The 27,835-nt window shown below is 39.4% G+C and overlaps 2 protein-coding genes across 2 annotated transcripts in view; one reads left to right on the top strand and one right to left on the bottom strand.

The window, feature by feature from the left end:
- LOC309697331 (uncharacterized protein) overlaps positions 1–27,835 on the bottom strand; it is a 521,790-nt gene that overhangs the window by 288,304 nt on the left and 205,651 nt on the right. The gene's annotated exons all lie outside the window — the stretch shown is intronic.
- The window catches only part of cpne9 (copine family member IX), a gene marked incomplete at its 5' end in the record, with an annotated part of 115,862 nt that overhangs the window by 83,141 nt on the left and 4,886 nt on the right, over positions 1–27,835 (top strand). Inside the window, 11 exons of the mRNA XM_082519173.1 lie at positions 39–143; positions 4,128–4,169; positions 4,489–4,564; positions 6,853–6,906; positions 7,132–7,193; positions 7,627–7,673; positions 11,026–11,207; positions 12,856–12,983; positions 15,650–15,752; positions 16,328–16,385; positions 21,052–21,125. Of these exons, the coding sequence (XP_082375299.1) occupies positions 39–143; positions 4,128–4,169; positions 4,489–4,564; positions 6,853–6,906; positions 7,132–7,193; positions 7,627–7,673; positions 11,026–11,207; positions 12,856–12,983; positions 15,650–15,752; positions 16,328–16,385; positions 21,052–21,125 (931 nt within the window). The remainder of the gene's footprint in view (positions 1–38; positions 144–4,127; positions 4,170–4,488; positions 4,565–6,852; positions 6,907–7,131; positions 7,194–7,626; positions 7,674–11,025; positions 11,208–12,855; positions 12,984–15,649; positions 15,753–16,327; positions 16,386–21,051; positions 21,126–27,835) is intronic.

Genomic DNA, 27,835 nt, shown 5'->3' with positions numbered 1-27,835 from the left:
CTTTTTGTTCCTCATGGCTGATTTTTTTTTGCTTGCAGGTTCACCATCTGCCACAAGACAGAGGTGATCAAGAACACACTGAACCCAGTGTGGCAGTCCTTCACCATTCCTGTTAGAGCTCTCTGCAATGGTGACTATGACAGGTCAGAAAACATGATCAAATTTAATATCGAGGTATTTTATGACTATTTAGAAACCTTCAGAGATCTTCCATGTTGTAAGCTATTTGTTTTCTCTGGGTAAAGTAAGAACAATCGGGCACAGATAGACTTTTAAGTGGATGACATCGCCTGTTGCTGGGGCGGTCAGAATAATGCCAGCAGTCGGTCGTGGTGTCCCAGGGACCAGCACTGGTGTTATTGAGACTGACCTAGTTTGAAGACAGCCCTGTGTTACATATTCAGTCATGCTGGACCATGCTGAGCATTTGTTAAGCCACTGACTACAGAAATGCACAGTGCCACAGTTGCTATAACAAGGACTCCTGTCATAAATCTGACAGATTTTTGTGAATTCATCACATTTTATATTTGAACCACTTTAAGCCGGTTGATTTATATATAACGTTTTGTGATGTTTATCAATATTTGAGACTTTCTAGCTTTATGTAATGCTACAGCTATTGCTGTAATGCTAATGCTACAGCTAATGCTATTGAGGAAAGGCTGGTTAAGATAAGATAAGATAAGATAGAACTTTATTAATCCCTCGGGTGGGTTCCTCTGGGAAATTCGATTTCCAAAAAAGCACAGCACCGACAGAAGTTACAGAGTTATACACACACACATATATATAAATACAGAGACAAATATAAATAAAATATACAAAGGGGATAAATAGAATAAATAGGAATAAAAATAAAAATACAAGTGAATTGCACATTTCAAGTATTGAGGTCTATTGCACTGTTGACTATTTACAAAAGTATTGCACAAAAGGTATTGCACAGTGAGGTGAAGAGGCACTACAGCTTAGTTGTTCCCTCCTTTGTCCTCCTGTTTCCCCTCCCTCTCCCCTCCAGAGAGGAGTTAAACAGTCTGATGGCGTGTGGGACAAAGGAGTTTTTAAGTCTGTTAGTTCTTGTCTTTGGGAGAAGCAACCTGTCACTGAACAGACTCTTCTGGTTGTTAATGGCCGTGTGCAGAGGATGCCTGGCATTGTCCATAATGTCCATCAGTTTCTTTAATGTCCTTTTCTCTGCCACTGTCACCAGAGTGTCCAGCTTCATGCCGACCACAGAGCTAGCCCTCCTGATCAGTTTCTCCAGCCTGGATGAGTCCTTCTTTGCTGTGCTGCTCCCCCAGCACACCACAGCATAGAAAAGTACTCCAGCAACCACCGACTGGTAAAACATCCTCAGGAGCTTCCTGCAGATGTTAAAAGACCTCAGCCTCCTGAGGAAGTACAGTCGGCTTTGGGCTTTTTTATACAGGTACTCTGTGTTGCATGACCAGTCCAGTTTATTGTCCACCCACAGCCCGAGGTACTTGTACTTGTTGACCACCTCCACCTCCTCCCCCTCTATCTGAACCGGCAGTGGACCTGCTCTAGACCTCCCGAAGTCCACAACCAGTTCCTTAGTCTTTGAGGTGTTGAGTTGCAGGTGGTTTGTGTGACTCCATGCGACAAAGTTCCTCACCAGACTTCTGTACTCCTCTTCCTGATCATCCCAGATACACCCCATGATGGCTGTGTCGTCTGCAAACTTCTGAATGTGGCATAATTCAGAGTTGTAGCAGAAGTCAGAGGTGTACAGGGTGAAGAGAAGAGGGGACAGCACAGTTCCCTGTGGTGCTCCTGTGCTGCTGACCACTGTGTCAGACGTGATGTCCTTCAGCCTGACGTACTGTGGTCTGTCGGTGAGGTAGTCGGAGATCCAAGCCACCAGGCAGGGGTCCACCTCCATCCTGTTCAGTTTTTCTTGAAGCATACAGGGCCGGATGGTATTAAAGGCACTGGAAAAGTCAAGAAACAGGATCCTGACCGTGCCTTTTCCCCCATCCAGGTGTGAGTGGGCTCTGTGTAGGAGGTACAGGATGGCATCCTCCACTCCGACACCCGCCTTGTATGCAAACTGTAGTGGGTCCTGGGCATGTTGTACCTGTGGTCGGAGGAGGTTGAGGAAGAGCCGCTCTAGAGTCTTCATAAGATGTGGTTGGAGACCACAGCACAAACAAAATTGTTGTGATCATGTGCAACAAACTTTCAATCTTGTTGCCTTTAAAATATTTTTCTTCAAAGACAGAGAACAGATCTGAGACCATTTGCAGTCATTTGCAGTCTTCAAAGGGACTTTGCTTTGTTAGGACGGAGATAAAACTGGAATTAGATGGAGTCATTGGCTATCAGTCTTTTAACAATTTGTGACTTAATGGGGTGAAATTGGCAGTTACATGCCTGTTTGTGACAGTATGTCAAAAACACGGAAATTCACATTAAACAGTCCAGCCAGGACCTCATGCATTTAAAACAGAAATTCAAAATAGTTATATATTTATTGCAAGACTGCAATTTAAGTGCAACATATTAGTAACTGATTCTATAAACATTTCAACATCTGAAGAAAACCTGCAGAAAACAGTCATAGACGTAAATGAATGGTCGTAAAAGTGGGACTGTTCGTGACTACAAGGAAAACTCAAGAATCAACATTTCCACATTTAAAATCAGAGTGAAGAATTCCATATTACAACAAGTTGATAAGTTCAAATTATTTGGATTGCAAAGTCAAAAAAAGCTTTCTTTGACTTAGCAAAGATTTTAGATGATTGATAAATTTCCTTCAAGTCAAAGTGATTCCTTGATGACTATATACATATCTTCATGTATGGAAATGGAGCTGGGACAATAAATAAGAAAACTGTAGACACCATTAACTTCCTAAGACCCGAACTCTTTCATGGCATGCATTTTTAACTTCTCTTTGCTATTTGGACTGATTGGGACCTGATGAATGTAAAAACAAAGAATTACCTGATTTGTTTTACCTGATTTTTGTTTCTGAGAAAAATCAGATCCACATATGAGGACATTTGTTTTAAATTTCGATAGGACAGTGGAATGTCCTCGTAAGTGGATATCAGGCCCTTGTAGAGCAAAATTAAGTATTTTGGTCTAGACAACCCAAAATGTGATGTCCACATATGTGGATGCCAGGTCATAGGAGGTTAAGGCAGCAGAGAAGTGGTTCGTCAGCAGATGATGAGAATGTCATACATGGAAAGACTGACTATTGAAGAGCTTTTCAAAAAGAGCAAAGACCAGAAAATGTCTATGTAAAAATGTCAGAAAGCAAGATTCTTTGGACACATAATGAGAAGCGACTTTGACTATGACTTTGTACATGTGGAAAAATCTAAGGCAAGAGAAGCAAAGGCAGAAGAAGAGAAACCCAGACTGGAAAAAGAAAACCTCGAATATGTTCCTGCACTGTTTGACTGAAAGAGCACCTTGGAGGACCATGGCCACCAACACCATTCAGCAAGGCACTTACGAAGAATGACACAGGCACTTGCTTTTCTATAGGACTATAACAAGGATACAAAAGGTCGGCAACCAGTTGAGTTTCATTCATTGGTGCAGACTTACTGAGACAGTTTGAAATGTGTGAATAATCTGAGGTTATAAATGACACTGCTGTTGTTTGGAGACAGGGAGACCTGTGCAGTTACTTCATAATGGAAACCAACAACCTCTGGACGACCAGTTGGTCACCACAACTAGTTTTAATCATTCACTGAATGTGAAAAAAAAATCACTGCAATTTACTGGGAACTGACTATTTGTCCTAGTTGTGAAAAGGAGGGTGCCATAACAACCAACTGAATGGAAAATGTCATTGGCTCCATGCAGATCATAAATAAGCAGCTCTCTGCTAGCTGTGGTGCCAAACAACATGCAGCACATTTGGCTGTTCATGAAGCTGAGATGATGCTTCCAAGGTTATATGTGGAAATTTCTATTCATTTTTTCTCTGAAATCTGAAATTGAAATTGAAATCAGCTCTATCTGCTCCTGATATGATGGCGTAAAAAGTATTTTTTTATTCAATCAAACATAATTTGAGGTTCAAGTTTCTCACAAAAAACCCACGGCCTTCAAAAATAATATGTGCTTGTCTGTTTCAGAACTGTGAAGGTAGACGTCTATGACTGGGATCGAGATGGAAGGTAAGAGCATTCACAGATAAGCACTCACTACACCTTCAGACACTGATCCCTCGTGTTAGAAGGGAGTGAAACGTCTTGTTTACAGTCTGTGAGACAAACTTGGTGGTGAAGAGCTTGAGGGGTTTTGACACAATGTGCTACAAAACTTATGCTGCAAGGACAGATAGGCCTGATTTGGAGATTAATAGGAACAATTCCATATTTGACAGTTATTAAGAAAAAAAATATATATAGCTCTGTAGCTCAGATGAAAAAAACGATTTATCTAAAAAACATTTTGTTCCTGCTTGCTTGTCTGTGTGGGTGCTGTCTGCTGTAGCCATGACTTCATCGGCGAGTTCACCACCAGTTACAGAGAGCTGTCTCGGGGGCAGAACCAGTTCAATGTCTATGAGGTGAGACACAACATGGAGATGGCTTGTTATTTCATACCACCGTCATCATATAAAGACCTCGCAAATCCAATTTAGGTGATTTTAATCTCTAACAACCTCGAACCCTCACAATGGCACAATTTTTTTCTAAACTGAAAGATTGGATTTCAAGTGATGAATGTAAAAACAAATAAAATGAAATAAAAAATGTAAAAGAATGAAGCTGAAGGTTATGAAACCTTCAGCTGAAAGGATAATTTCCGGAACATATAAACAGACAGGTAATTGAAAATACAAAGTCGTGTATTTTTACATACCTTGTTATGACTTTGGCATTGTCACAATAATATATGGATTTAGCATATGCAGTAATGATTTATTGTCCATAATTTAAAAAAAAGTTTTCACATTTATAAGGTTGCATTGTGCTAACTTTGTATTCCTACCTGAAAGAGAGAGCTTCCTAGCTAGTGGGTTAGCACTGATTCCCACTAAAGGACACTTTTCATATATACAGTATAACAAGTTCCATCACATTTGTACATTGATTTTAGAGTATCACAGAGAGGAGGGGGTTCAGCTAGCATAAACAGCACTGATTTCCAGAGTATGTAACAAGGACACGTACTACTGCACAACTGTGTTTTGTTTCTAGACTTCTAGATTACTGTAGGAGCTAGACTTCCTTATAGTTTTATGCTATTGAGCAAAGGTTCTGTGGGGAATAAACGCACAGAGAATGTATCATCACATTTGCAAGGGCCACAATGCATTTGAAACACAAAAGAATTGGTATTTATAATATAATATGATCGTCACACAATGATACAGGTAGTTGCCTGAGGTAGAATCAAACCAGGGCCCTTATATTAGCCCTTTAACATATGAGTCCCTTTCTCAACAAACTGAACCATCTTGGTGGTCCACTGGAAGCTTTTTCACTCATTTTTAGTCCAGTCCTTTAATCCTTTAATCCTGCCTGACTATTTTCAAAGAAAGTTTTTTGTTTGTTTGTTAAGCTACTTAACACTGACCTATGAATCATTCAAGCACAAAAAATGCACCTGGGTCATTCCTAGTATTTAGTGCCATTTGAGTCTTCATGATAGAAGCAAGTGCACTACACTACAAACTCCCCTATTGCACAGCCTGACACATAGTATTTTTGCGCCAACAAGGTGATTCACAATGAGCTGTTAGTGAAAAATTGGCTGATATGCTATTTGTGGTATACCTCGACATGGTGTGCAGTGTGTCCTTAAAAATGTTGAGGAAGCTGGACAAAAGAAGAAGTGACGTACCTAAAAAAATATATCTGCATCACAAAGTCATGTCCTTAAGAAACAGGAAAAAAATCCAGCAAAGACTTAAGAGATACATCTGGCACGTCATAGATCCGTCTTCTCTTCACCAAATCCTCATCAGAAATGGTCTCAGTGGAAGGGTGGATGCCAGGAAACTAAGAAAGGGAAAAAGGGAGAAAGGGCTGAGGTATGCCAAGTTACACAAGAACTGGGCTGAAAATCAGTGGTAACACCATCCAAATTTAAAAGTTTCACTTCAAGTTGTTGTGAATATTCATGAAAGAGGTCAGTAGAGAGATGCAGCACTGAGTGTCTAGAATTAGATAGAACTTTATTAATCCCTCGGGTGGGTTCCTCTGGGAAATTCGATTTCTGTAGCTGACTGTAAAACACAGTGGAGACTCTGTGGCTCCTGTCAAAGGTGATGAAGTCCAGACAAGCAGATTTTAATCAGCCATGGGATGCACTGTTAACATTACACCAGTATACGCCATGAAATAAATAATATCAGTCATTACACACACACACACACACACACACACACACACACACACACACACACACACACACACACACACACACACACACTCACAAATAAAATAGAAACCAATAAATGTGTTGCATTATTTTGCTGGAAAAATCAACAAGCGCACACTGAACTGACAAATCTATTATTGCCCCCAGCTTATTCAAATCTCCTCAGTAAAGATGTACTTTGTTCCAGCCAAACAAATTAATAGTAATGTTGCAACATAATTACTGGAAAACCACGTGGTCTGAAGGAGAGAAAAAAACAGAAAGCTCTTTGATGAGCTTTATAGTGACGGACGTGCACACGGATGTTCTCTCAATTCTCTATACACACATCAGATCGATTTGTAGGCTGCCACCATTATCAGCAATCTGCTGAATTATTCATGTTCATTTTTGCACTTCATTTTAAGCTATAAGGTGGTTTTATGGAGGCACTCATCATCACTAATGTGCTCTTTCTGTCACGGGCAGGTTTTAAATCCCAAGAAGAAAGGCAAAAAAAAGAAATACATCAATTCTGGAACTGTGAGTGCACCCACGTCACCCATAACTGCCTGTCATTTCCTCTGTATTGCTATTTACTGATGTCTTATTGAATCATATAGTAGTATAGGTATCATCACCTCTTACATCTGCTTCTTTTCACTGGCTGGCCACCTGTTTAGTTTTTTTGCCTGGCCCTGGTCCCTCTCCCACCGTCCTGTTCTGTTTATCGCTCTGTATGCGTTTTGGTATGTGTGTGTTTGCCAGGTAACACTGCTGTCCTTCAAAGTGGAGTCTGAGTATACCTTTGTGGATTTCATCCGAGGAGGGTGAGTAGAATAATAATTAGCCCACGCTCACAGTGAGTGTCAACAGCCACCATTTTGAGGGTTTGTGTCTTTGTGCCAGTATCTCTCAAGATTATGTTTCCCAAAAGCATCATGCTGAGCACCACACTGAGCTCATATTGGCTTTGAAAGGGTGAAGCTTTGAGGAAGTCGGTGTTTGCAAATCTTATTTGTAAATAACTAATTTATTCAGTTCATTCACTTTTAATTAGCAGCTCTATTTGTTTTATCTAATTAGCGCTTCAAGATGGTGAAGGGAATATTGTCCTTCCATTCTAATTAGCTAGTTACTGAGACCGAGTTACAGCTTGTCGTGTTGGTAGAGTTGTGTGTTCGAAGGGTTTGTAGAGTGTTTGTCAAGTGGGCTAAAGTGCGTGTTACTCTTTCATGTTTCTTTTTATTTTATTTACCACAGAACACAACTCAATTTCACTGTGGCGATAGACTTCACCGCGTCTAATGGTAAGTCACTGCCTCACAACCATTTTGCTTTATTGTGATGTGTGCACATATTACTTTTTTTTGACCTACCAAAAAAATTTAATACAATGTTTGTGCCATTCTTTGGTTTTCCCAGGAAAATACTCCTCTGCACTTACACCTATTAAGTAGCACCTATTAGCATGCTAGCAAGCAAAACTAATGTAGGGTACATGGTATGAACTTATTCTTAATATTTTGGTTTTGCCCTTGTTGGTATGCTCAAAAGCTCATGTGAGCATTTGCAAAGCAATACTTCACAGTATGTTGTGACTACAGTCTGTTTTGCTTTGGTTATGATGTGCTGCTAATCTGTAGTTTGGCGCAGGTCAGCTGTTTCTACTGGATTCGATTCCTTACGTTAACCAAATCTAATCACCCACTCAATTTAGCTTCCTAACTGCAAATATTACTGCATAATAGCATTATTATTGTTTTTTAATAATAATATGAACTTACTTATATTGTATGGTATTACCTTCACCTCCAGCACTACTCCCAGGAACCTTGGAGTCCGTTTTGGCTAGGACATGTCCTTTAACTTCCATATTTAACAAAGAACTATGACTGCCTTCTTTTATCTGCACAATATCGTCAAAATGAGAAGCATCCTGTCTTAAACAGATGCTAAGAAAGCATTTGGTACTCTAGGTGGGACAACGCGCACTCTCTGAGTACAGACTTGCGATTCCTGGAGTTTCCAGAAGTCGAGTGGAAACAGCTTCCAGTTTGGGTTTAGGAGACAGCAATAAGGCTTTAAACTGTACTTGTTAATCAAGTTTATAGTGAGGGCTGGATCAGGTGACCGTTAACCATCCCTTAATGGTCCTGCTGCTACAGGCTAAAGCTGAATGGAGGCTTCCCACAATCCAGTAAGCATCCATTCCCCCTCCATTCACTCCCCATACACTTATATATATTACCTTTGCATGTCTTAAACTTGTTTTTGTCCTGTTTGTGCTCTTTATGCTTCTCTTTCCCTTCCTCCCCATCACTTGTGGCAGATGGCTAACCCTCCATAAGTCTTCTGACAGAGGTCTTCCTTCCCACTGTCATTAAGTGCTGTCCTATAGGGGCTCATGTTATCAAAATATAAAACTATTACCGGTGTTGGGGAGTAACAGAATACGTGTACCGCTGTTACGTGTTTAAAATACAAAATATGAGTAACTCTATTCCGTTACAGTTGCCGTTTAAAAAGGTGGTACTCAGAATACAGTTACTTTCTTGAAATACAGGGATTACACGGCGGTCTTTTCCTGTTTCATATGTTAGGCTGTCCCCTCTCTATTTTTGGTAATTCCACGCCGGTGGAAACCCAAACAAAACATACATTAAGAGGCTCTAATGCTCAACCTTGCGGCCCATGTCACCTCTACTTGCACAATGAGGTGACGAAATATTTTTTTAAATTATTGTTCAAAAAATGATTTAATATGAAGGCAATAGGCAGAGTGTTACAGGCATAGCCCTAAAGAATTTAGCCTCGTGGGCAGTATAGTCCAGTTGTAAGTAAGCTATTAAGACTCGACTGTACACTGTGTTCGTGTTTTCCTCCAAAACAATAAGTTCAGTTGGAGCAGCCTTTCAACGCCTCTCTCTGTCTCTCGCTAGCAAAGTTGACCCAGACAACAAAGTAAAGCTAGTTTTCGGCTATGAGCCCCACACGGAACCCGCCAGAGGTCCCTTTACTACGGTTCGCAGCCGCGGACCTGTTTTATATACCTACTGTTACTCATTTATGTTAAGATTATATTAATATTATATTAATATTAATATTATATTAAGATTTAAAAATCTAGTTGGTATTGGTATGGCGAGTAACCTTCAGTAATAGTAATAAATCACACAGCAATAGTACATTCATGTAGTTATAAAAAGCTTGATAACATATTAAGTAATCCAAAGTATTCAGAATATGTTACTGTCATTGAGTAACCTAACTGAATACGTTACAAAATACATTTTGGGGCATGTATTCTGTAATCTGTAGTGGAATACATTATAAAAGTAACCTTCCGAACACTCACTATTACTTTTAATCAAACTATGTAGTCCCTCGCAATTGATCTGCCAAGTTTGAGGTAGATCAGATGGACAGGTAAAAAGATGAGAAGAACAGACAAACAGACATACGTGGATTTATTTGTGACGATGTTAAAAAGCATTTTTACACTGTCTGTTCTTTTGGTGTGAGCATTGTGGAGATTCCCATGCTTCAATCAAAAATATATTCTACTCCAGGTGCTCTTGACAAAACTGTACAAGCTTAAAACAGTTTAGTTTAAAAGCATTAAGCTGGAAGTGGTGGTAAATGTGCAAATCAGCTGTATTTAACAGAAGTCTGGATTCAGCACGAAGCTTGATTGGCTCTTGCTGGGGAAATGATATATGAGAAATGTGCCTTTATGCTACTTAATTAGCATGCTATTCAGTTATATCACCTCGTGTTTTCTCCTAACTGCAGTCTCCTCTGTCTGAAACTGTGCTTTCTGCTGTTAGACACAGCAAAGGTATTTCTTTCCCTAATATAATTTGACCCTTCACCTTTCATTGGCAGGTATACTCAACTTCTTGATGGTGGGTGCTGGATAGATTGTTACATTAAGGCTCTTATTTTCACATGATGGAACGTGCAGTCAACCGTGCAACGTGCACAGGGAATGGTGAATGTGTCTGGTATTTTCATGGCCAGAGGTGCACCTGCAGCGCAGTTGGGAGCTTGATGGGATTAGGGGGAATACATTATCAGTGGGTGTGTGGGGAGCAGGCATCTGTCGTGGATAATCAAATCACCCCCCCATACCCCTCCCCTTCATCCCCTTTAAAAGCAGGGCACTCTTTTTAGAATGGAAGAGAGAGTCCAAACCACCTTATCCCAAGGGGGCAAAGAGAGAGCTGTCTTTTAGTCACATTCTGCGATCTTTATATGTGTGCAATAATTACAGCGCTAGCAATACCAATGCATTTTCTTAAGACATTTAGCATGATTGCATAAACTCCTTAATTCCCCATACAAAATCCTGTTTCCGTGAGTCTTTGATTTTCCAGAGATAAAAAGTGTCTTCTTTCCCTGCAACTATCAGATTTTACTGGTACACCCACAAGTCTTTACATAATTCATCACAGCCATAGCCTGTCTCTGTTTGCTGCATCGGGAAAACCTGAAAGAAGGAGATGAAACATATGGTATTTTCTTGGCATTGATCATCTCATAGTTTTCCACTGGTGATTTAGTGTTGCTTGTATTTTGCAGATGAAAACAAACCAGAGAGAAGGAGGCACTGTTCACTTCACATTGTGCTCTGTGTGCATGTGTGTTTCCTCTTCTAAGGTAACCCATCCCAGCCCACCTCCCTCCATTATATGAGTCCGTACCAAATGAATGCATATGCCATGGCACTGAAAGCAGTGGGAGAAATTATCCAGGACTACGACAGCGATAAGCTCTTTCCTGCCTATGGCTTCGGTGCTAAGCTGCCCCCCGATGGCAAAATCTCCCACGCGTTCCCGCTGGTAAGAAACACACGCACAGTTTAAATGTAGAAGGCAAATATGCACAGTTCATCTGTGGCAGGGTGTGCTGGACTAGAAGATGCGGCCGTGACACCAGCTGTTTGTACAAGTTGAGAAGTTGGCTCATCTGCCTGCCAGCAGGAATCTCTCAGGATCCGCTCCACTTCCTCCCGGCTCCCTCCCGAGGGGACAAACCAATAAAAAATCAGTGGCTATGAAGCTGAAGTACCTACCTGTGCTGTGAAAGTATTGATTGCTGCGGTCTTACAGAAGTGCTTCAACAGACAGGACAACTGCAGGATTTTTTTTTTAAAAATAGGAAAACTTCTTAGAAATAACTACTACTTAAAAAAAATGCATTCATTTTTCTTTGATTCTATTGTTTTCTTTCTGTAACAATGTTTTTTGCATTTAACTGATCTCACTTCTTATGATCCAGAGTGTTTTAGCTCTTTCAGTTTGAAGACCACAAGGGCAACAGTCCTTTCCATTAAAAAATGTTTTTTTTCCCCCAAAGACACTGCAGTGAATGCAATCACCGCATATAAAAAGTTCGCAAGGGGAATCTGGCTGATCAAAGTGATTTAACATTTGGCATTTTTATCCATATGCCTTTCGTCACGCTGGTTAAAACTGGTTAATAACGGGAACAGAGACCTGACAGTTTCCCATCTGTTTCCAACCATGCATTTTTGGATCATATGTCAAAAAACTAAAAGAACAACTGAAGTTCTTGGACCTTGTAACCACTGAAACAGCAGCGTGCTGGTGATGTTTACATATATGCCAGGATGGGAGAAAAGTGCAGATTGTTGTATGTATTATTTACTATGTTACTGGTTGGAATGTTCCTGTGTAATATTACTGTTTGGAAGGAAAAGGACAAGAAAGTAGTTAGCATTTAAACATTTACAAAAAATGATGAGAGCGGATTAGCTAACATTTGCTAGCTCTTTAACACTGGTCCATCTGCTGTTGGTTTCAGGGTGATTATAGTTAGTGTTGTGAAGTAGTAGTGACAAAGGAGTAGTATTTTGATGTCCACATAACATGTAACTCATCTCCAGTGTTAGTTAAAATATTCCATCACTGATAAAAAGGGTGAATGTGCAGAATATAACACGCAGTGCCATGACTCCAGTTTCACAAGTCTCAGGCATCAAATCTGGTCAAAAATGACTTGCAGGTAGTAAAAAAAAAAAAAAAAAGAAGTTTCTTTTGTCCTTCTGGTTTCTTTAAAAATGTGACATGATGTGGAAACTTTGAATAGAAAATATCTATCTGTGCTCATGTTTCATGTTGATGAATGCTTCAAGGACAGAGTGCATTTCCTAACATTTGTATGTGTTTTTGAAACCTTTAAAACTGGATACTTGCTGCTTGTGCTTGAGCTGGGCAGCTATGTGAGAAAGTAGCCAGTTTTTTAGTTTAAAGAGTGAAACTGACTCAGGTTGTAAATGTGTGTACTCTCTTTTTAAATGAGCTTCATCACCCAGTGATGAATCTAATCAGATTATAATCAGTTAAATGTAGATAGATTTGATTTTATCAAAGCTGACAGCAGCATATCCAGCCTGTGTACAATATTTAATATACACTATATGTGCACTGCATACTTCATAAGGGCAATGTCTGCTGTTTGTTGCAGAATGGTGACAATGATAATCCAAACTGTGTGGGCATCGAGGGAGTCCTGGAGACTTATTTTCAGAGCCTGAGGGCGGTGCAGCTGTATGGACCTACTAACTTTGCACCTGTTATCAACAAAGTAGCAAAGTAAGTTTGAAGATTTGATTTTGATTTTTTGATTTGATTTTGATTTTATTGATTAGCATTCAAATTCAAATCTCAGTGAAAACAGTGGAAAAAAAAAACAAGATGGATGTATGCGGTAAAATATTATATTTTTAAGTAGTAGGTGTGCGTAGTTACATCAAATTAGTTTTTAATAACTGTAAATCCTGGAGAAAGCTATGAATTTGAGTAGCATTAAGATTATATATATATGTGCAATGCTGTTTGTGAAAGTTTGGAGGTCAGAAGTTTAGACAGGAGACAGCTGTGATGAGGAGTTAAATATCATTTTTTTATACAGGGATATATAATAATTAAAAAAATCTTTATAATCTCTTATATTAAGCTGCAAAAAACAGTAAGTCTAGGCTCCTGGGCTTTGTAGCTCTATGGACACCTATTTGGTTCATCGCATGTATAATTTGCGCAGCATGGCATTTTTTAAAGTTGAAATGAGCAGGGGAATTAAGAAAATCTGGTATTCTGATGTCCTCAGTAAGTACCAGTACTGATCAATCTGATGTTTGTACATCATCCTGGTGTTATCTGAAATCTGATGAAGGCAATAACAGTGGAGTCAAAGACTAAACAAATGACAAAAAAACATATTGTCACTTTGTATCAATATTTTTTATGACTTTGACACTTAAACACATTCAAAAAGTAAAAGCACTGGAGACACAGGAAATGTGTAAATCTTTTTTTTTTAGTATTTCAGAATTTCAAGGTTAAGATTCTTTGTGCAAATAGCCGTTATATATATCCTGCATCGTTATTTCTGAAGTGGTTCCTAGATGTGTTACAAAAAAACGGGAAAGAAAAAGATTTTGCTGCCATAGTAAATTGCATGTTTTTGCTCTGGTTGTTCGAGCAGAACAGAATGTTGGACGTTAAAACTTACGTGCACTGAATGATCAGTTGTCATTTATATATCCCACCCTGTGTTGGAATGCCACCTGCCAAGCAGCAGAAGGCATTAAAGTGGTGCTAAGAGAGTATAAATAAAAAACTCACATACTCACAAAATCATCCTAGCAGTATGCTACAATCCCATTTATTAACACCACACCCACACACAATTACACACAAAGGCACAGAAACACTGACTGACACAGATTTATACTGTTTTCATCAACACAAAACAGGGAAGTCAGTGGTGATAGATTCTTCCCTCTAACAGTAAATTCACAAGCAGCAGGTAAAAAACACACGCAGACACATCCAGCTTGAAACTCATTTGACTTCATATCGAGTTAAAGTTGATCTTTAGCGATGTGAGTACATACTCTTGTTTTGTTATCATTCCCCATGATGGACAGGGAATGAAGAGCAGTGGAAAAATGAGAAGCGCGGTTGCAGGATTTTAACTTTGGGGTGCTTGTTATTATTAAAAGGTTTCTGGCTCAGGGTGTGAGTGGATGGGTCGCTATGCTGGGTGAAAGATATGAAGTCCACTTTTTATTGCAGTAACTATATATAGTTTAAGTCTGTATTGTGTTATAGCAAGGCAGGATTGTGTAAGAGAAATAGTAGTCATTGTCAAGCATATTTTGCTAACATTATCCACCATAAACATCGGTCATATTAGGTATCGGCAAAACTTTAGCATTTATTTATTTTTTTGTTATTAAAAAAAGTTATTTATTAGTGTATCCCTTTGTAAGCGCTACAGAGCCTAGTCCCACATTAGCATCTACTTTAACATAAATAAAGTAGAGATTAAAATAGAAGCTAAAATGCCTTATTTCACACAGAGGATGAATTGAGGCTCAGGATAATATAAATTAATCTTTTTTCTGTTTCTCAGCTGGTAGAGCAGGTCAGCTACTAACTGGAAGGTTGATGGTTCGATCACAGTGTGCTCCAGTCTTTATGGAAAGTATCCCTGGGAAAGGACCCCCATGTTTCTCTCCATTGCATCCATCGGAGTATGAATGTGTGAGGAAAGAGGATGTTAGATAGGAAGCACTTAGAAACAGCGTAGAATGGGTGAATATACAAGTTGTGTAAAGCGCTTTGAGTGCTCAGATAGAAAAGTGCTAAATCAGTCCAAACCAGTTCATTTACCATCTACAACAGAAAGTAGAAAACGGGCCATTTAAGTGGTCTTTGTGTCCAGGCAAGCTGTTTGAAACTTTCAAATCTATTATCAGTTCAAAATGTGTAAAAAGAAATTTCTGAAGCTGACATTTTCAAGTTTAGTGTAATTCATGATTTCAATTCAAAAGAATTTATATTTTGCATTTATATTTTGAAACTGCAGTTTCCTATGGGACTAAGGCAAGCATGTATCCAACAGCAATAGTCAACATGGCAGTAATTTAAAGAATGGATGACACGTTTTATGACAGAACGATCACTTTCACTCTGGTACTTTATAATTGTCTGTTTTTGCATTTGACTATTTGATTATTATTTATTAATGTTCTACAGGAGCATTAATAATTCTATATAAGCTCTCAATAAATTTTGTTTTGTCTTTTTTGACAAAGCTTGAATCAGTCTCGTCTGCAGCTCATTGCCCCGAAAACAGACAGGCCTTCTTATGTTTTCTTTGCACAGATTATTAGCTTTAACCTGTGTATTTCTATGTGTGTGTCTATGTGTGTGCGTGGGTGTCCGTGTGTCTGTCTATGCACATTCCCCAGCTGTGCAGCAGAGATTACAGATGGCTCTCAGTACTTTGTCCTGTTGATGATCACAGATGGAGTGATATCTGACATGGTCCAGACCAAAGAGGCTGTGGTCAATGTGAGTAAACAAACACCACATGTATACAACTCCCTTGCATGCATGTGTTAAAAATTAAAGCTGCAGGCGTACTGATGAATAACAGCCCTCTGTGACCCCACTGACTCTCCTGCATGTGGGGTGAAGATAATGTTTTTACATTGTTTGGATAAAAACGATTAGCATTCTTTGGTAAGAGCCTCTAAGTGAAGCTTTTCTTGAACAGAGGGGAGTTTTTTTCATCTTTATTGACGTAGTGTTTGAAGAGGTCAGTAATTTCAGTAACCCATCAAATTAATTTTTAAGCAGTGTTTGGTTGGGTTCTGAGGTTTCTCAAAGCACACAGTGTAGAGCATTAAAAGCAAGCTCTCTGTTATTGTCTTCATCCTAATTACCCATCACGCAGTGCAAAGTAAATTTCTCAGGTCATTACTTTAAATCACAAAATGTAGGCTGCTGCATCAGGTTAATAGCCTCACCCAAAACAAGATAAAACGTTTAACAAGTGTGAATCAACATTTAATTTCCTGCTTCTCACCCGTGGCTTTAAAAATCTAATGAGTTAATGTGGATCATCTTTCCTTTTGTCTGAACAGGCGGCATCACTCCCTCTTTCCATTATCATCGTAGGTGTTGGGCCGGCTGAGTTTGATGGTAAGTGTTTGGGTATACTAACAGGGTCTATTATTTATTTTATGGCTAAATGTGAAGGTGGAAAAAAAGGCCTATCCTGCCTGTTTCCATGTCACAGTAGATGATTTTCCATCCATGTTTTTATGCACATTTTCAATTTGCCCATAAAAATTGCAAAGAAGTTTTTTTGCCTCATAGAGGTGGATGAATGCTCACTCATTATGTGACAGATGACCAGCCCCTCAGCAGCTGAGCCCTGGTAATTTGCTGCATGTCGTTCCCCTTCTCCTCTTCCTCAACAGTTCCTGTCTGTCTTTACTATAAGATGCCTGAAAAAAGAAGCAAAACCCAACCAGTTATAAGCCTTTGACTGAAATCTGTATCAACCTGTCTCTTTGCTCCTCACCTATCTTTTTGTGCGATTGCTTCAGACTCACCATAAAAGTCCCATGACATTTGAGAGATTGTGAAAAAATGAGAGGCAGCCAGCAAGCTCTACCTACCGACCAATATTTCATAGGTTTTTTTATTGTTTTTTTGGAGGGTTACTTGTTAGATAATGTGACAAAGGACTTCAGTTACTCTATCATTTCTTTTGGACAGCATTTTCTTGAGAAAGCTGTTTAGCCTCCTGTGCGTCCCAAATCTCAGTGCTAACCTCGTTACGCTCATACACTAATTTGCAAATTTTGCATTGTCATGTTTTTAAGACCTACTGTTAATAATGCCATCATCTGCATCAACTGGTAATCAGCTACATCATCAGTGGCCTCGCCACTGTGTGGAACGTTACATAACATAATCCTCATGTGAAAGAAATAGCACTCGCGATAGCCACAGCAGCTTTATTCAACATGTTTGATAGAGCTGTCTTTACTCCATGCACTCTATGTGCTGCTATTGTTTTGAGCATTTCTTACAGATAATGGCATAACAGTCATTGTTTTGGTCTGCTGAATGATACGATGCCTGGTAGTACACACAAGACTCCATTCTGTAGGTATCTGAAGAGATTAGAAGAGCTGTTCGTGATGCAAGACCTGCACCTATGAAATCACATCGTCTTTTAAAAGTCTTTCACCCAGTCTTTTTTGTTGTCCTGCTAATTCTAGTGGTGGTGCTGTTTCTTCTCAGCCTCATATGCACACATCCCGAAAGCACCAGCACACTCACTAACACATACATAATGTATGGGATCATGGCTGTTGAAACACTGGGGAGTTAGACCTCAACAGTTCCTCTTCTACATCTCTCCAGTAGCTATTACTGTGTGTCATGTGTCTGTGTCTCTATTTCTGGTCTCCTCTCTGCTGTAGTGTAACTTTGAAAAAGAAAAAGCATATGTACAGTTATACAAAGATTTAACCTATTATTCTCAGTCTGTGTATAGATTTAGGCAGTTCTCAAGTCGTCTCTCTCTAACTCTTGCATTAGTGAAAGTAATGATTGTCCAATATTAGTTAGCTCCAAGTCCAACATGATAAGCTCAGTTTTACTAGTGATACTAGAGCAATTCTGCATTTCAATGCAGGATTCAAAAGAGAACTACAAATCAAGCTTTGGTCTCATTTATAATGAGCTAAAGAGACCTTACCTTCACAGACCTGAGCTTGAAGATAAGGTACTGGCAGCCCTCATTTTCTGGCACATTTGCTGCTACAGCAACAGGAAATAACTCTTTCTCTACCTTCTCTCTCTTGGAAAAATACTTTTTTACCCTCAGCTACAAAAGACAATGCACAGTGTTTTTCTTCCGCTCTCTTTTTTATGATGCACCCATAGCAGCTTGTGTTCAGTAGAGCTGCAGCTTGAATGACGTATGCTTGTAAATTGTATGTGGGTGTATAAATAGACATTGAAATACATCTGAATCAAACACTTAGGGGTTAGAAGTCACTCAGATACAGATTTCTTTTAAGCGTGTTACCACTGCAAGCAGCATTCTATTGGACAATCTGGAGCGCCTCAAAAGGACGCGGAAGGGTACCTTTAGCATTACTATGAGACACCTTGGGCCGTGACAAATCGTAGGTATGTTAGGCGTTGGGAAATAAAATGCTCTGTATTTTTGCTGGTGTCAAATGTCAAAACAGGTCAAATTTGACCAGAACACTAGGTAAGGATCAAATCTCTAATTATATTTAATTATATTTAACAGTGTTTTGTGTGCGTGCCCTATGAGCGTCTCCACAAAACAAGCAAAATAAAAATGTTGTGTAAAGTTCTTTGATTGCTCAGGTAAAGTAGAAATGCACTATATAAGACCCAGCACTTTTACCATTTATCATGCTACTTCCAGGTCCTGATTTTCATGTCATTGGCTGAGATCTTAGTCCTGCAGTGGATGGTAGCCTGTATAGGTTGACTGAAGTTGCACTTCAAGGCCTTTGGCCATTTTGGTTGTCAGAGCACGATGTGTTAATGAGTGTGTGCCTTTAGCCTTTGCTTTGCTTGCCAGTTTTTGTCAAGTTTCTTATGTTTCTCTTTCTGTTTTGTTCATCCTGATTGAACCTGATTCATCTTTTGTTTCTGTGCCTTCGGTTACAGTGAACAGAAAACGCTTTTAACGGAGAGCTGCCATTTTCTGTTGATATTCTCCTGTTTTTCATTGGTTTATAGGGAGGTTTCTGATGCCTAAGTCAATCAATTAATCAAGGTTTTATTTTAAGTTAGTGTTTGCTGTGTTGCTTTGACTGTCCCTGAAATCTTTCTAGTAATATTACACCCAAACCTATCTGGAAATGCAACAACAACAGCGACTCTCTGTCTAATGTGCGTTTTATATCATTGTAGCACAACCAGTTTTGATGTTTCCATTATTTTTAGTTACGTCATTAATGGATTGGCCTGAACTTTGTTATTTTGGCTGTCAAGTCCCTTCTGCAGTTATCCCAATAGGTTAATAATTATTCTCCAATCCACAATGTGGCTCCAAGAGTTTCTTCAGGCTCCTGGTAGACACGTAATACATTGAACTTTTCTCCTCCAATGCCCTCCTTTCACTTACATGTGTTTTCATTGCATGTCAATATTTTTTGCCTGCTAAGTGGTTGCAGCAGATGGTTTGATTGTGGTGGAAGTCTTTTCCTGTTTAGAGGGATTTCTATGCTCCCAACAAGAGCCGTTCAAAAGGGACTGTCTAATCACTGGCATTCTCTGTTATTGGCACCTTTACACAATTGTTGAACTGTCAGTATAGAAATAAAACTCAACTGAAATTGAATTGAATGAAAGGATATCATAAAGCAATTCTCAAGCACAGGCTTAGTTTTGCTTCAAAGTCTAACAGTGACATCGAGGGGATGTTTAAAAAGGGCATCCAGCAGGCGGTGAGGTTATGTCTCCGATACTGGCACAGCGTCCATTTGGAAACAATTTTAAAATCAGAATTATGTATTTTTAAAAAATGGTCAGCCAAGGATCTTTCATTGTTTGCCAGGAGGTTTTGCCCCCTATTACCTAAGATTCTGTATAAATGTATTTGCATTCTCAAGTTGTGCGTAGCGACCTTACCTTTTTGTCTTGGTCAGATAGAAGATATGGAGTTTTATGCAGGTGCTATTTTTCATTGCCTTTAAAAGTCGCACCTCCAGCCTGGCGCAAAGTAGGTAGCACTTTATAATAAGGCTCATGACTAAGGGTATAAGCCCCCATATTCTTTATGTTGATATTCATGATTGATTTTCTATTATTCAGTTGGGCCTTTTTTTATTTATGCTATACTTAAAAATACTTACAGTCTCATTTCCTGTAAAAATATCCAGACGTTGGGCTAAGTTAAGTCACTCCACAATACAACCTGTATCCTGACACATTTTGTTTCCCATTAAATGACCAGGAAATGATGCTGTACTTACAGTTACAGCATAGTTTAGTAGATGTACAGCAAAGAGAGAGGTGGCAAAGGAAAAGGCTTAAACTGGGTTCTATTGATTGGCTCAGCAGAGACATTGAAAGCATGTGCAGGAAGCTAGAGTGATTAAGGATGCAGAAGGAAATTTGCTAACAAGTGAAGAAAGTGTGTTGAAAAGATGGAAGGAGTGTTTTAAGGAGCACTGACTGAAGAAAATGAGAGCGAGGAGGATGGATGGAGGACAGCGAGCCTTTGTGGATCTAAAGAAAACGTATGATAGGGTGCCAACAAAAAGAACCTATGCAATATTTAATATGACTTACATACTACTTAAATGTGTTTACTGTATTTGTAAGTACTCATCTTTTGTGTAAAACATGACTTGTCACCCCTTATTCTAGTGACTTTAGGCATGCTTGTAAATTACATGCATACATATGATAATGTTGTAATTTCATATAAAACACATTACAATTCCATTTAATTACTGGGGAATTATGCCCTTAGTCATGGGCTGTACTGTAAAGTTTTTCCAAATTTCCTTCTGTGTTTGGTTGTAATTGAACTTGCCTTCTAAACACTGCTCTGTATTCTTAAGCTACTCAGTCCCGCTCTTGAGTGGCTGGAATTAGTTTCAGTTATTATTTTCATTTCCATATTTGGCTCGAGGTTTTTGCTATATAAAATATTCTAACAGTTCTGCGCTTCTTAGCCTCTGTGCTTTGTTCTGCTTCAGCAATTATACAGTGAAATACAAAAGAACGTGTTGTGCCTTCTTTATATTCTCCCCCTTTGGTTGAGTCATGTACGCTCTGCCTCTTTCTCTCCTTTTAGCTATGGAGGAGCTGGATGGAGATGAGGTGAGAGTATCCTCAAGAGGGCGTCTTGCTGAGAGAGACATTGTTCAGGTACGCCTCGAAATTCGGTTAAGTCCTCGGGTTAGTCTTGAGCATGTTTCTGTCAACAACATCAGCGTGGGGTTTATGTCCCCCGGTGGAGGACGGCTTGCATTTATAGCACACACTCAGACCCTCACTGGGGACTGCCTCATACAGTATGCAGTATCCATATGTATTACACAAGTTTACTGTATAACAATGCCGACGTTTCTCATCCATGCCTTTTGCTTATCACTGATCAGTCAGTGCAAAACCTTGACTAAAAACAACATTTGGTAACCTTTAACAGATAGATTACAAAGCTTAAAGGCATTACTGTAATTTTTACTGTTTCTCATCAGCTATGGTACATTTCATCACACAGACTAATGTCATAAGGATCAATTATAAATGTAATTTTGCTAATGACTGGTTTATATTAATATATATATCAATCATTCTTTTTCACTGTAAAAAAATTTGCAACATTTAAATTATCTTGTAATTCACCATTTATTAACAGTGGTTATTCTAAACTCTCAATTTAAACATTAAAAAGTGACTTAAAGCCATAAAAGGTCCTTTCTTTTCTGTCAATCAAATTTTCATAACAACAACTAATACCTCAGGACACTTTATATTGTAAGTTAAAGATGCTACAATGAGACAAAAAATAGAGGACAGGGAGGCTCAGTGTTCAAATGAAGAAGCACAGGAAAATAGCAAATAAAAATTGGGATAGTTAGTGAGATGAAGAAAGGGTAGAAGGTAGATGTACAGCAAAGAGAGAAGTGGCAAAGGAAAAGGCTTAAACTGGGTTCTATTGATTGGCTCGGCAGAGACATTGAAAGGATGTGCAGGAAGCTAGAGTGATTAAGGACACGGAAGGAAATTTGCTAACAAGTGAAGAAAGTGTGTTGAAAAGATGGAAGGAGTGTTTTAAGGAGCATGACTGAAGAAAATGAGAGCGAGGAGGATGGATGGAGGACATCGAGTAAGTCTTTGTGGATCTAAAGAAGACGTATGATAGGGTGCTGACAAAAGAACGGTGGAAGTCAGGAGTGGCAGAGAAGTGTGTTACAGTGAGCCAGTGGTGAGGTGTGCAGTAAGACTGACACATGGGGTAAACCTAAAGGGTGCAGCAAAAAGAAGGAAGAAATAAAGAAATACATGAACATTTCAATCAATGTCATGTATGAAAATGATGTTAAAATGACGTTCATGAAGTGGTGATATTAATATATGTGTTGATGTGTTAAATAGTCGTAACTTATAAAAGGCATGTGCCTCAGTATTAAATCTGTTTGGATATTTACTTATGTAAAGCAAAAGGATCAAGCGTTCCGGGTGTGTGACTCAGGGTTTTTCAGTTGTTTGTGAGTTCATAGTTTGTGTTCATTTTAAGAAAGGTTTTATATTCTTGCTTTATAGTCTGCTGTTAGCGATCTGATCAATTGTTTCTTTCTACTTGTGATTTTGTTATTCTGTGCTTTAGTCCTTTGCCCAGATTTTGTTGACTATAGCTCCATTTTGTGATCCTGGTCGTGTTCTCGTGTCTGCTGTCTGGTCTCTTTGACCTCTCCCTCTGTAGTTCGCCTTGTCTCAGTGATTTTTAACTTTTTAACTGTTTTAGTTTTTTCTGTTATGTCTGCACATAACAGAAAAATATCATAGAACCCGTGTTAAACTATATCTTTAGACACTTTGTTACTGGCAGGCTGTTGGAAGAATAGCATAGACAGTATAACAGATGGACGTAGCTACAGTGATGCCTCCCGTTATTTTCTGAACTCCTTTGAAACCCTGTAAAGAATTTTTCTGGTCTTAGTTCCAAGAACTAACAAGATACACGTCTGACTTTGGAACCGCTTGCTCACTGAACAACAGCTGTTTTTTTTTCTTATTTGATAAGTCTTAGCGGTGTTAAGGTAGGGTTAACACCGCTAAGACGTTACAAAACAAATGACAAAATGAATTACTAAGAAATGAATTCAAAAGCAAAGTGTTTATAGGGGTCGGGAGAGAAATACTTTTTTTCCTTTTTTTATAGGACCAGAAGTCTTTTTGCAACCACAGCTCTCGCCACCTGGTGGCCTTTTGCTAGAATGCAGGTGTAGGGCACAATGGCTTAGTTTTCTGAACAGGAAGCTGCATCTATATTTTTACTGTCTATGCAAAGAAAAATATTATTAGTTCCCATTTCTGTAGTTGAATCTCTGAGAGATGCCAAAGATAACAGTTTGAGAGACAAGGTCATTTCCTGAAGAGCTATTAGCCAGAAAATTGGCATATCTCAGCATGGTGTGCAATGTGTCCTGTAAAAATCTTTTTGAAAACTAGACACGTGGAGGACAAAAAAGATGTGATAGGTCTAAAAATTGTCAACAGTAGATGAATGGTATCTTAAAGTCATGTGCTTGAGAAACAGCAGAGACCTGACACAGGACGTGAGAGATGCATCTGGCCTTTCAGCTGATCCATCTGTTGTTCACTGAAGCCTCATCAGAAATGGGCACAGGGGAAGGGTGGCTGTCAAGAAGCCATTCTTAAGGAATGGAAACAGTGAGAAAAGGCTGAGGTAGGCCAGATTACACAAGAGCTGGACTGAAAATCAGAAGCAACAGGTTTGGCTTAAATCATCTTCAATATGAGGTTAAGAGACAGGTAATCCAATTAGTTTCTACAGCCATCTGTAAAACATGGCTTACCTAAGAGAGACTGTATTGTAGAATAAAGGTGGTCATACCGAATACTAATATTAATAAGATTTTTCGGACACCAAGATTTTTTACTTTATAAATGCATGAACGTTTATATTTATTTATGCAAAAGGTTGCTGAAAAGATCCTCATCTTTCAAAAGACACACTTATAACATTCCCAATTCCAAACTCAACAAGAGAGAGCGGCGCTTTCTGAAACTTATTTAGCTGAGAGTATGGTGAAGAATAAGCGGTGATCCCACTGAAGAATGGTCTGGCAACACTAAACAGTTATTTTAGACAGCCTTTTAGAGATATGAGAACATAAATGGGTAAATACAAGGGCCTCTGATAACAATGTACTGTTGAAGTTCCGGATAACAGTGAAGAAGAGTCAGCAAAGGGTAAGATGATAAATGAGCACTTAAAGAGATATATGTATGGCGTCTAAAAGCCGAGAGGAAAAAAATGCAATCATGTTTAGAAATACTAAATATTACTTCAAAGTTGGTCTTGCTTTTTATTGTTCCATGTGATTTAGCATTAATTTCAACATTGTCACATTTTATGGCAATAAAACACACATCCTAATCTTGTTTGAGCCAGCACAGAGACAATAGCTATTTTGTAAGTTTATAAAGAAGGAAGGAAGAGCTGTATGACTCTAATGGCTCATTCAGTTGATGCTCCTCAGCAGTGCAGTGCATAGATATGTGCATATGTATCACAAGTTAAAATCAATGAACTGTGTCATAAAGGCAAGTGATAATTGAAGTTTCTCCTTCAAGTATATTGTGAGAAAACAAAAAGAAATGTAAGTTGACTCTCCTGAAAATCTCCATTAGGGTCTGACAAACACAGCATCACCCTGAAATTAATACCAGCCATAGGTAGCCAACACCTGTGGTGGATTGTAAAACCCATATAAACTAACAAATCAGGAAGATCGTAATACTTGAGGAAAGGAAACACTATGAACCTATAGAAACAGCACTTAAGTTTATCGTGAGTCTTAATTAAGATGTTCAAGAAGTGGCCCAGTGTGTCTGATTCTGCCTCTTCAAAGTTATATTTTACAAATGTAAAATGTCACAGTAGCTTCCAACTGCTCGGAAACCAAGTAAACAAATTAATCACAGGCTATTATAGAAATAGCAGGGAGTCCATCTCATTTTTCAATTCTGGATTTTTAGCGGTCTGAATCGTGACAGTAAAAGATGTTTCTCGTTAGGCACCGCTTCAAGGGCAGCTGCTTTTATGGAAGCAGGGCTCTGTGTCCCACTTGATTGCAATGGACCGCCACAGGATACTTTCAATTTTTTTTTCATAATCCGTCTTAAATCTGCTTTTTTGCTCTTCGTAGAACATAGGTGAAAGTGCTGCAGTCAAGCCAAGAGCTTCATTTTATGTCTTTCTGTTGAGCACATCCACAAATCTTCACACACTTTACTGCAGCTATTTTTAACTTCTCACCGTAAAGCATTGCACTAATGAAAAACAAAATTGACCCCTCACAAGGTTAATAGCCATATAATTTATGCGCTTGTTCTAAAGCTGTTTTTGTATAGCTTATATTGTCTTTGAGTCTGTTTTACTTGCAGCAGTAATCACATTTGCATGCACACAGTAATCCTTTGATTGCCTTTAACCTTATTACCACAATAATTCAATCAGGATTGTTACACTTAGCAGGAAAAATATTCACTCACTCTACATTTCACGCTTTTTTGTTGTTATTGATTCAATATGTGTACTGCCATCACTGAGCACCCGTGTGTATACCTGTGAGCATGAGCGCGCTTGTATTTAAAAGGTTCTTTCATGTAATGATCTACTAGTGGGTGTGGACAGCCAAAGCCCCGTCCTCCTGGGCATGAAGCAGGTATGGAGGAGACAGTTATTTCTCTAGCTTCACATACTGAATAGGGTAGTAGAGTCATCGGCGCAACTTTGTGCTGAACTTTGGGGGGGTCAAGATCTCTGTCTAAATAAATAAATAAATCTGGGTAAATTCCTAGATGATTAAACATGCTACTATTTTGCTGGTAATAACTGAAATGAGTAAAGAAAATGAACAGCCTATTAATGCAAGATAATTCATAATTTTATTGGGGGGGGGGGGGGGTTATATTGGTTGGGTATGATTATTGGGTGGGGGTCATAACCCCCCTGGAAATTAAGCCCCTGAGTAGAGTAGGGCTCCATGGCGCAAACTAGCCTTCATACATGTAGTGTTTTATGTCCACTTAAAAGTCACATTGGCAACATAACCAGGGAGAATCTCAGACAAAAAAAAAAAAAAAAAAAAGAATATTAGGCTACCTTTTGTCGAATCTCCAGCGTTATAGTTTCATTCTGCAACTCGAATATGTTTCTTTCAATTCCATACTCTGTTTGAAACAATCATTTTACCTTCCCTCCATTTAGCTTTATTCTGATTGGGTGGTCCTCGTAAACAAAATGTTTCAACACACTTTGGTGCTCACAGCTATGGCTGTGCACCTGAGATGCTCGCGTACATGATGTACATCATGTACATGATGTACATGATGCTAAATACAGCTATTTGTGTTAATAATGCTAAAAGTTAAAAGAAAGAAAGTAAAAAAGTAGCTCTTTGAAAGATATCTTTTTTTCTTCTTCTTTTTTCTTCTTTTCTTTTTCTTTTTTTTTTTTTTGTTACCAGCTATTGTAGAAAACTAACTAAAATTTCTATTGAGAGCTCCAGCAGATTTTCCTTCTGTTCGGACTGTAATCAGCTGACCTGAGCTGCTGCTGCCCTCAGCCACTTTTCCAGCTGAGTTAAAGTGGCTGAGGCAGAGTGTAATGTTAGCATGTTGGTTATGTCCAGCTTTCACATACAGTCTATAACAGTTCTCCATGTCAGCACCACAACCACACCCTGATTTGAAAGAAGTCAGTAGGTTGAGCTAATACGAAGTATCTTGGGGAGTCCTGTTTCTTTTTCAGAACATTTAATGTGTGAAAAAAGTCAAATAAATTGTGGTTGAAGCCATGAAAGCACAAAAAATGGCACAAATTTAAGATAATGAATGTAGAAAAACAGCAAGTGAGCCATATGGCAGTTGGGGAAAAACACAGAAAGAGAGCAAGAGAGATTTCTATGACCAACTTCCTAACTGGCAGACCACAGGCAGTAAGGATGGGCGGACATGTCTCAGCCTCCACCACTCTCAGCACTGGAGCCCCCCAGGGGTGTGTTCTGAGCCCCCTGCTGTACTCTTTGTACACATATGACTGTGTGGCCACTACCAGCTCCACCACCATCATCAAGTTTGCTGACGACACCGTCGTGGTGGGCCTGATCTCTGATAACAACGAGACGGCCTACGTGAAGGAGATTAGGAATCTGGAGAACTGGTGCCAGAGGAACAACCTCCTTCTAAACGTCAGTAAGACAAAGGAGCTGATAGTGGACTTCAGCACTAAGCAGGAGAGGAACTACCAGACCCCCGTCATCAACGAGTGCCCAGTGGAGAGAGTGGACAGCTTCAAATACCTCGGAGTTCACATCACGCAGGACCTGTCATGGTCCTGTCACATCAACACCGTGGTGAAAAAGGCCAGACAGCGTCTCTACCACCTCAGACGCTTGAGAGACTTCCAACTGCCCTCCAAGGTGCTCAGGAACTTTTACTCATGCACCATAGAGAGCATCCTGGCGGGAAACATCTTAACCTGGTTCGGGAACAGCACCATGCAGGACAGACGAGCTCTACAGAGGGTTGTGCGGTCAGCTGAGCGCACCATCCGCTCCGAGCTCCCTGACCTGCACTCAATCTACAGCAGGCGGTGCTGGACCAAGGCCAGGAAGATCGTGAAGGACCTCAGCCATCCCAACAACAGACTGTTCTCTCTGTTGAGGTCAGGAAAGCGATTCCGCTCCCTGAAGACCAACACAGAGAGACTGAGGAGGAGCTTCTTCCCGCAGGCGATACGGTCTCTCAATCACACCACCACACAGTACTGACCCACACATATGGTTCTTACACACACACTGGACTTTCTGGACATTGTT

This window comes from Aulonocara stuartgranti (assembly GCF_965226115.1).
Source record: "Aulonocara stuartgranti genome assembly, chromosome: 20".
Taxonomy (NCBI): domain Eukaryota; kingdom Metazoa; phylum Chordata; class Actinopteri; order Cichliformes; family Cichlidae; genus Aulonocara; species Aulonocara stuartgranti.
This window is presented reverse-complemented; position numbering and strand designations above follow the sequence as displayed.